Here is a 10550-nt window from a genome sequence, read left to right as displayed (position 1 = left end):
GTATATGTAGCCGTTTTTTTATTTAAGAAACTAGGTCTCGCTCATTGTAGGGATTTTATTCTCTACATGCAATGTAAACCGCCAGTCTAAAACAACAGTCCCCTTTAAAAGCCAAGCTCACAGTAACATTTAGCCACTGCAGTTGTGACTTCCTCATTTGAGCTGAGGTTTTTTTGTCAGTTGTGGGGCTTGAACTCGGGGACTGGGCGCTGTCTGAATCTCTGTGCTCAAGGCCACTTGAGCCACAGCGCCACATCCTGGCTTTCTCATTTGAGAGAAGGGGAAGGAAACTTCTCCCCTCAGCTGATCACCTGAGAATTCCCTTAGTTCTGAAGATTTTTTTCCTGTGGCTTTGTTTTTTGGATGGATGGAAAAGATGAAGGGATTTGTAGTGTAACATTTAATATTCAGAACTACAGTATTCTACTTTAAGAACTAAATACCCTATCCTCTACCCCTTTTTTGAAGCATTATGTTCAATGAAGTATTCTTCAAAACTGTTATTAAAAGTCTGCATTGAGTGCTGGGAAGGTGGCTTAGCGGTAGGGTGCTTGCCTAGCATGCAGGAAGCCCTGGGTTCAATTCCTTGGCACCACATATTCAGAAAAAGCAGGAAGTGGTGCTGTGGCTCAAGTGGTAGAGTGCTAGCCTTGAGCAAAAGAAGCCAAGGACAGTGCTCAGGCCCTGAGTCCAAGCCCCAGGACTGGCAAACAAACCAAAACAAACAAAAAGCCTACAGTGAAGCAAACACATTGAGCTTACTCCTCATACATGTGTAAGCATAGTTCAGAGATTGAGTTCAAGCATGTGTTGGGAATAACGGGATGGACCGCAAGCCTCTGTCCCCCAAAGAACAGAGCTTAGTGGGTAATACAGTAGGAACTACCATCAAAGGATGTTTCTAACAGCCCTCTGGCCATTTTATCTTCTGTATCAGTTGTGAGCTAGACATACAGGTGAGAGACTTAACCCTCAATTGCTGTCTTATATGTCAAACAGTAATCTAATGAAAAAAGTGTCATCAAAAGGTGACCTAGAGTAAAGAGGGCTGGCCTGAAGGATTCCAGACCAGTCCTAAACTTCCCGTTAGTGTTTACATCCAACCCAGTTTGTCCTAAAAAGGTGGACCCCTGGGATTATCTCAAAGGTTCCAGTTGGCCTCAGGGATTTCTAGATATGGGCCTGTGCTAGGAATATTGTTTCAGTGGAACATTTTCTCTGCCTTTGAAAGATTTCCCTGTGCAGCCTGCTCAGTTTCAGTGTGCTACGGCTGAGAGGCCACACAAAGCCACCCACTGGACAGAGACTAATGTTCTTAAAAGGCCTTTGTTGTGGCCAGCACATTGATGGGAATGGGAGTGGCCTATGGAGCTTCATCTTATCCTAAGATTTGTCCAAATAAAGTAACCAAACATTGGAGGTGGAGAAGGCCGGGAACTCGCCACAACCCAAGTAATCTTCAAATTTCATAGTTTGATCTAGTGCAGAATACAGTGGCAAACTGAATAATATATAGAAGAAATTTCAGAATTAGGAAGCTTTCCTGAAAGTGCAAATTCTTTAGTGATTTTAACATTACTTTTTCCTTTCCCAAAGCATCTCTGAAACCTGCATGGTTGCTTTCAAATTCTCAATACTTGTTTTCCAAATATTATGGTCTCACTTTAGATTTTGGTCTTTTCGGCTTAGTGGTAGATTGCCTGCCTAGCATGCATGAAGCCCTGGATTCAATTCCTCAGCACCACATACACAGAAAAAGCCGGAAGTGGCGCTGTGGCTCAAGTGGTAGAGTGCTTGCCTTGAGCAAAAGAAGCTCAGGGACAGTGCCCAGGCCCTGAGTTCAAGCCCTAAGATTGGCAAAAAGAAAAAGATTTTGGTCTTTTAGGAAGAAGGCTACTTCTAGGGCAGAGATAGGTGGAGTCTGGGAACTTGTAGCTGGTCCAGCGCCATCACAGATGGTTCTTCCCTTCTGTAGGTATCACTCCTGCTCCATCCCCTGGGCCTTCTATTTATACAACTCCTAGTCTCATTATGATTATTTAAGTCATTATTTTAGTAAACTAGAAACCTCTAGCACAAATGTGTTAATTTCGGAATTAGTGTTGAACAGATTATCTGAAACACATAAATTATTTCTTATGACCATAGAAAAATGAGAAATTAGAGGCTCGCCAGCAGGGGGAAATTACACAGGTCTAATTCCCCATAAATACAGGTGTTGAGAGAGTGCTACTAAGAACAGGAGAAACTACATTGCTAGGCCATTTTACAAGTATGCAATCTTTGTTAAATTTAGTAATTACCAGCATGGCAATTTTGTTCCTCTTCGGTTTAGGAGGAGCTCTTTGTCTAAGTTTACAATGTTGAAAATTTTGTCTAATTCGGAATGTGATGTTTCAGCATTTCACTTTGTATGGTATAAAACCAAAGATAAGGGGTGGGGGGGGACTAGATTTTGTTGTTTATGACCAGTTTCACAAGATGGTTTTTCTACACATAAAGGGCATTTTACACAGTTAAGAATGGACCTGATTATACAAGGCCAGGGCTCTGAGTGGGAGAATGAAAAGCTCGCATTGACCATGAGGAAATCTGTACAATGGCGAACTGTATTTGTTGGGGCAGGAAGGAAAGAGGAAGTAGGAAATCAGGACAAGCCTCTATAAGCCCCAGGACTTGTGAGGTACATTTATACTAAGCTTCATATGGACACCACATAAAAACTAAACAACTGCTTCTGGGTCTTGTCTGGTTGGTGGGGTGGCATCCAGTGGTCCCAGGGCTCCATCCTTAACAAGCTAGTGCTGTGTGCTAAACGGGCCCCTGAGAAGCTTGCTGCCTCTGGTCTATAGGAAAACTTGCAGTCAGTTCTTTGTAGGTTCCATTAGCAAAGACAGGAGAGAGATGTGGAATGTAATCCTCACCCAGCCCCATGGAGAGGGATATAAACCCAGCACACATACTTCAGGCTAGACTTTGGGGAATCTGGAAAATAGCTTTAACCCCAACCATCTATATAGCCTATAGCCTGTTGATATTAGGACCCACTCTAGCCTGGGAGAAGCCTTACTGTCCTGGAACCCAAAAACATTCATAGAATTGTACTTTGGCTTCAGAGACTAAATCCTGCCTGGACTTTCAGATGATGTCAAAGATAATGGAGTGAGTTTCCCTAGCAGTAGTTTTCAAATTGGGTTGTGACATCCATTTGCTCTAATTTAAAAACACACATTTGTCATTTGTAGCCTGGGCACTGTCCCTGAGCACTTTAGCTTAAGGCTAGCGCTCTACCACTTGAGCCACAGCACCATTACTGGTTTTCTGGTGGTTAATAGATGAGTCTCACGGATTTTTCTGCCTGGGCTGGCTTTGAGCTGAAATCCTCAGATCTCAGCCTCCTGGGTAGCTAGGATTTCCGGCCTAAAAGAATTTTTAACACAAAAATGAATAGAATGTCCCACATACATGCTTTGCAAACCAGACTTTGTTTTCTATATTACCAGTCCCACTAAGAGAACCAGGGCTCCTGGAAGAAATGGTTGATTCCAAACCTGGGTAGGGCAAGTACATGGTAAGCCTAGAACATCTTGTTAGCTATAAAAGGAATCACTGAAAAATTATGTCACAACGATGTAGGAGCCAACATCATCATTTGAGCACCAAAGTAAATCACTGAAAAGTCATAATAGGGATGAAGAGCATTTACAGATGGCCAAATCCAGCTGGTAAAGAACTAGAACTGGAAAGTCATTTTGCAGCTATCATAGTGAAAGATCAGTTATAGGCAAGAAATATCAATGATTGCTAAATCTAGGGATATGTGGTTAAGCAAAATATATGATTTTTTTTTTTTTTTTTGGCCAGTCCTGGGGCTTGGACTCAGGGCCTGAGCACTGTCCCTGGCTTCTTTTTGCTCAAGGCTAGCACTCTGCCACTTGAGCCACAGTGCCACTTCTGGCCGTTTTCTGTATATGTGGTGCTGGGGAATTGAACCCAGGGCCTCATGTATACGAGGCAAGCACTCTTGCCACTAGGCCATATCCCCAGCCCCTATATGTATGATTTTAAAGTGACTCCGCATGCATTATTAGCTCCAGTGAGGATGGAAAAATTGGAGGTCTTGACCAGGTGACTAGATTGACCACCACAAGGAAAGGTAGATGGCTATCAAGTGATTGTGGTTAAATATGGATAGATTCTAATGGTGAACTATCAATGAAGTATTTTCTATTAGAAATAGATTTTCTATTAGAAACACATTCTGGGGGACTAATAGTCACAAAAAATACCAATGATAACGGCAAATTTATGACAGATTAAAAATTTGCGAGAGCTACATGCTATTTCTGGTCCTAGGCTAGAATGCTTATTGGAGGTGAAAAATGAGCCAGAGGATATTTACTGGGCAGGTCACATATAAAAATGTGATATTGACTGGAGTTTAGAAATGCCTGCAATTATACAATATTTGGGGTTTTTTTTTTGTTTTGTTCTTTTCAGTACTGGGGCTTGAACTCTGGGTCTGGGTCCCTGAGCTCTTTTGCTCAAGGCTACTACTCTACCATTTTGAGCCACAGTACCACTTCGTTTTCTGGTGATTAATTGGAGAGTCTCACAAACTTTCCTGCCCAGGCCAGCTTTGAACGACGATCCTCATATCTCACCCACCTGAGTAGCTGGGATTAAAGGTGTGAGCTACCAGCACCCTGCTCAGAATGTTCTTATTGACATTTATGGGAATTATTTAAGATTATCTAAATTATGGCATTTGCAACTTACTTGGAATTGCCTTAATTTTATGGGAAGAGAGAAAATTTGATAAATGGGGTAAAATGCTGCTATGTGAACAATCCTGAATCTGGGGAAAGTATACACAGTGCTTTTTTGTGCTTGGAACGTTCTTGGAAGTTTAAATGGTTCCTCAATAAAAGGTGTTAAAATATTTTTAGTATATAGTATAACTAAAAATGCCTTCAATGAATTTTGTCACCTTTAACAGGAAGGTTCATTTTGATGTCTGCCGTTCAATTGGCTAGATGGTGAGTGCTCCTGCACTCAGAGGTGCTAGCCAAACAACCTCATTTACAGAGCTGCCCATGGCTAGAAGAGTAGGTAATCCCTTTGGTCTGTGATTTACTTCAACGAATAATCTGGCTAAAAATAAAGAAAAGGTGTGATTTCTACTTGAGAAAACAGCTGTTTACAAAACTTGGATGAGATCAGTGTAGAATTCTTATACCAATTCTGGACAAACAGTGCACAGCTGATGCTTCATAGTTTATTTCCCCTCTGCCCTCCCACCCCGGCCTTGGTGATGGTTGTACCCATTTTCAGCATTTCTGAGCACATGACCAGAAGTAATCTTAAAAGAGAGGAGCAGAATTCTTGTCTAAGACGTAACAGGAGGGGATTAGCTGCGAAGATAGCGTAACTGTTGTGCAGTAACAGAAGCTCTCCAGGTCTTCTTGGTGGACAATGCATAGAAGTTTGAAAATTGTGGAACATCTGTTCCCCCCAACCACCCTATCCCACCCTTGACCCCTAGGCCCCTACTCCCACCCTCCTCCACTCCCTCCCCCCATTAATAGTGTTAACAAAAGCTTAATCTTCCAGTTTTAAAGTGCAAATGATTTGGGCATGACTGCTGTTGCAACAAGTCTGAACAGAAAAAAATGAAGTCCTGTCTAGGCGATGTTTTCCAGAATATAAAAGATGAGTTCCATGACGACAGGGCCTTCACTGAGCTGACAGGCCCCTCCATGGATCACCGGCACCAAGGCGCTGTCCAGATCATTCATGTACTGCGAAGGAAGGGGCTGCCCATTGCTCCCTGCTTGATAGCCAACCTACATCACAGAGAGAAGGGATGATGGTTAGTGAACTGAGAAGATCCCTCGAGGGGGCTGAGAGCTAAGGGGGCTGAGTGGGAAAGAAAGGCAGCGCCTTTCTTAGCCATGAGCTAGACCCATCACAAGTGGACACAGATCCCAACTCTTATCTAATGGTCATTTATCATCCTGTCATTGTAAATCCTGGCCACGTGGTAGCTATAAGACTTTAGGCCAGTCACTTAACCGGCTAATGTCTTTGTTTCCTAGGATGGGCAGAACATGTAAAGAGATCAGGTGAATCAGAAATAATACCCTAACCTTTGGTTGTAAAAACTGAAATGAGAAGGCATTTATTTTTCACTCCTATTTGGTCATCCATGCACCATTTTCTGAGTACTTACAAGCACTAATTCAAAGGTAGAGCCCCCTTCCCTAATGAGGCTCAAAAATGTAGCAGGAAAATATTTGTTCTCATTGTTTTATGTGAGGGAGTTTTCTCTTATTAGATGATCAGTACCATTTGGGAGGGAGCCACAATATGTCACTAGTGTTATCCTTATATGCTTCTTGCAGCCTATGGCAAGATCTTAAGTAGAAGGTAAGTATCTGCTGATTAGTGAGGAATGCAGGAATGGAGTTCGACACAGGCTTGCATTCTGCCCTGATAATGGCATAATTCTTGCATGGAAAATAATGGTTGTCCTCATAAAGCACTCGGACCAGAAGGAGCTTATTGGGCAGACCTAATTCTGGCCTCCGAGGGTAAGTCATTTCTAATGACTCCAAGCTAAGGGGTTGATTGGAAGCATCAAAGCAGAACTAGAGGCACCTGTCACAGACCCAAAAGGAACATAGACATATTAGAGTGCTAGACCACAGGGAGAGACATGGGGACAAGGAACAGGGGCTGGAGGTTGAAGGTTGGCTCTTAACTACAAAGAACATATGAAACATTAAGTAAGATGGGAGAGAAGTCTGGTAATATGAGATTTGTAGGAAAATTACTGGGGAGGCGGTTCAAATCCTGGCCAGTACCTAGTATGAAACAACTGGTAGTAAGAAAAGCCTTATTGGGTATGGCCAGCCAGCCCAAACTTGCTCTAGTTAGATTAAGAAAACAAGCTTAGGGCTAGTGTGGTACAGTGACTGGGGTGGCAAGTCTTCACTAGCCCCTCCCTTCCTCCAAGTAAGAAGGGAAGCAATGAAGGTGAAGGGGTCATAGTCCAATGGTCCTGGGAGTCTGATCAAGAAGCATATCTGAGGAGATTACTGCTAGAGGGGACATCAGAATGTCACCTCTGTTCAGGCCAGAGGCCTGGAGAGTTAAGCTTTAGGCTGACTCAGGAAAACTCATGAGCAGGAAATATATGCTGCCCGATGCCAGCTGTCTACAAGGCCCTTCTTACCTGATCTGAGTCGAGGGTCACACGTAAGCCCAGTTTTGTCATTCCATCTTCCTTCAGAAGCTTTAGGTGGGGACAGAGAGCAAGACAAAAAGCCTTGGCCACGTGCTCCGTCAGTCTGCTATGATCTGCCGGGTCGCTCAGGCAATTATGCTGGTCCTCATTTTCTAGGAAAAATACCTGTTCCCCAAACAAAAGGTACTTTTACTTTCTGACTAAATGTTCAAAAAACCCAAGGGGATTAGCTTGTTGCATGTAAGCATCCTGATTTTCTTTTCTTTTTTTTTTTGGCCAGTCCTGAGCCTTGGACTCAGGGCCTGAGCACTGTCCCTGGCTTCTTTTTTGCTCAAGGCTAGCACTCTGCCACTTGAGCCACAGCGCCACTTCTGGCCGTTTTCTGTATATGTGGTGCTGGGGAATCGAACCCAGGGCCTAATGTATACAAGGCAAGCACTCTTGCCACTAGGCCATATCCCCAGCCCAGCATCCTGATTTTCTTAAGGTAAGCAAAATGGCCTGACAGGAGCATGATGCACAAAGCTCTTGGGCCAGAAAAAGTAGGGCACCAAAAGATGTGAAAACACAAAGTCTGCTATGAAGCAGGACAAGCCCGGCCCACTTGAACCGATGGCCCTGGTCTCGCTGGTGTCCTCCCACCAGCTCTGTGCAGCTGGATGACACTTGACTCTGTGGCCTCAATTTTTTAGTGTGAAACAGAAAGCCAGAAATCACTTTAAGCTGAAAGGAATCCTAGAGATCTTATCTTTCTTTATTTTAGAAATGAGTATAAATGAGATGCAAAAGCAGTTAAAAGAGTTAGGGGAAGTGGGGTTCAAAGTGGTAGAGCACTAGCCTTGAGCAAAAGAGATCAGAGACAGCACCCAGGTTCTAAGTTCAAACCCCACAGCTGACACAAAATAATTTTTTAAAAGAATAATAACTATCCTTGCTGGGCACTGGTAGCTCATGCCTGTAATCCTAACTACTCGGGAGACTGAGATCCGAGGATCGCAGTTCAAAGCCAGCCAGGGCACTGTGGCTCAAAGTAGTAGAGTGCTAGCCTTGAGCAGAAAAGCTCAGGATCAGCACCTAGGCCCTGAGTTCAAACCCTACGACCGCCAAAAAGAGAGAGAGTTAGGATGTAAGTATTTACTCTTAAACTTTCTGATTTGTATGGTTCTTTTATTTATTTATTTTTTGCCAGTCCTGGGGCTTGGACTTTACCACGAGGCCATATTCCCAGCCCTGATTTGTACAGTTCTTACTCACAAACAGGATCCCAGTCCTGCTCATCTTGTTCCTAGATGAGTTGCTAATACTGTTTTCATGTAAGAACTTAAGAGTTATCGAATCTGGCTTTGAATCAGAACTTGTCATTACTTATTTGCCTTGTAATCTCTGACAAATTACTTCATCTCTGACCTTTAATTATTGTGAAATAGTTTTTTTTTAAAGAACATGTTATCAGAGATGGATTTATTTAACTATAAGTGTAGCATGACCAACTCAACATTCTAAAGAACACAACAAAGATTGTATATACACACGAATTACAGTCTTCTTGAATTCTAATGCAAATAAATCTCTGAAAGCTAGTTCAAAGGAAGGAAGAGACATCAGAGTGCTATAGGTTGTACTTATTGAGATTTCTTCCCAGTAATAGAGTAGGGAAATGAAAAGAATTTTTTTCTGAGTTTTTTTTAATCTGTCAGAATTAATCCAGAATGTGTCTCTCAGCTGTAGCAAAAAGTTGTGCTCGATGCACATCAAGGATGCTAACATCCATTTCCTTACCTCTGTCCATCTGATGACTTTCCCATTTGCTTTATACTCTGATCCATGGAATATCTTCACATTTGTTATAGATTCCATTGATTTTCCATCTATAGGACTGATGACCCTAAAACAGAGGAAAGGAAAAGACAGAAAACTGTTAAGTGCTGCTGGTAATCACACCAGAGGCCTTGCTGAACACATCTGTGCAGCATATCCTAGCAAAAGCCATTGTACAAAATTATACGACAGGGCCTGTATGTGGAAATAATTCAAACACACACTTAAAAAAAAAAAGAGAGAGGGGGCTGGGGATATGGCCTAGCGGCAAGAGTGCTTGCCTTGTATACATGAGGCCCTGGGTTCGATTCCCCAGCACCACATATACAGAAAACGGCCAGAAGTGGCGCTGTGGCTCAAGTGGCAGAGTGCTAGCCTAGAGCAAAAAGAAGCCAGGGACAGTGCTCAGGCCCTGAGTCCAAGGCCCAGGACTGGCCAAAAAAAAGAGAGATTCTTTCTCAGGAACTCTTTCTCTTTAATATAACAAATCATTTAATCAAGGCTTATCTTTTCCCAGGATTCCTTTTCCCCCCCATCTTTTTTTTTTTTTTGCCAGTCCTGGGCCTTGGACTCGGGGCCTGAGCACTGTCTCTGGCTTCTTTTTGCTCAAGGCTAGCACTCTGCCACCTGAGCCACAGCGCCACTTCTGGCAGTTTCTGTATATGTGGTGCTGGGGAATCGAACCCAGGGCCTCATGTATACGAGGCAAGCTCTGTTGCCACTAGGCCATATCCCCAGCCCCTCCCCCCATCTTTTGGCAGTCCTGGGGATAGTACTCAGGGCCTAACACTTGCTAGGTAGGCACTCTACCAATTGAGCCACGCCGCAACGCACCAACATTCCTTTCAGTCAACACTCACACATCCCAACTTGGTCTATGCTCTGCTCCCGACGCTGTGGCATTCATCATACAATTCTCCAAAAGTCTGCATGTGTTTTGCAAATAAATGTCTAAAGGGGAGGGAGTATGATATTGTCATCTTTGTGTGCTGTATTTCCAGTACTGACCCACTGGGCCAGAACGTAGGAGCTGCATGACTGTTAATGAAGAACTAAGGCTAGGACACATTCCTAGCTCAGTGGTAGAGCAACAATGGTAGAGAATGCCTAGGCCTCTAGATTCTACCCCATAACTGAAAACAAAATTATTTGTCCAAGTGCTGACGTGAATGGCTGAGCCAGTGTCCAATGTCCAGAATCTACAAAGTCCTTCACTGCTAAGGTGCCCAGGGCCACCTGGGATAAAGGAGAGACCTTCTGTGATAATGACTAAAGCAAATGAGGGTGAGGGGTGTGGCTCAAATGGTAGAGTTCAGAACCACTCAACAATAAAGGGGTGTGTGTGTGAATGTACAGATATTAAAAAGTGCCTTAGTGTGTCAGAATACCTGGAAGCAAGAAGCCTAGATAAGTTGGGACAAGCAAGGAATGAAAGCTATGTATCACAAACTGAATTACTAAGTTCAAGAGGTTTGTTTCTTTC

The 10550-nt window shown here is 43.3% G+C and overlaps 1 protein-coding gene across 2 annotated transcripts in view; it reads right to left on the bottom strand.

Annotated features, from left to right (window-relative positions):
* Positions 1-5264: 5264 nt before the first annotated feature.
* Positions 5265-10550, bottom strand: part of Zfyve9 (zinc finger FYVE-type containing 9) — a 103331-nt gene continuing 98045 nt past the window's right edge. For both annotated transcript variants that reach the window (XM_048351309.1, XM_048351310.1), the window contains 3 exons: positions 9029-9134; positions 7238-7414; positions 5265-5846 (listed from right to left, as the gene is read on the bottom strand). In XM_048351309.1, the coding sequence (XP_048207266.1) occupies positions 5685-5846; positions 7238-7414; positions 9029-9134 (445 nt within the window). In that variant the 3' untranslated portion in view covers positions 5265-5684. The remainder of the gene's footprint in view (positions 5847-7237; positions 7415-9028; positions 9135-10550) is intronic.

The sequence above is a fragment of the Perognathus longimembris genome, chromosome 7 (genome assembly GCF_023159225.1).
Source record: "Perognathus longimembris pacificus isolate PPM17 chromosome 7, ASM2315922v1, whole genome shotgun sequence".
Classification (NCBI taxonomy): Eukaryota; Metazoa; Chordata; class Mammalia; order Rodentia; family Heteromyidae; genus Perognathus; species Perognathus longimembris.
The sequence above is the reverse complement of the archived record's forward strand: the minus strand, read 5'-3'. Positions and strand labels throughout refer to the sequence as shown.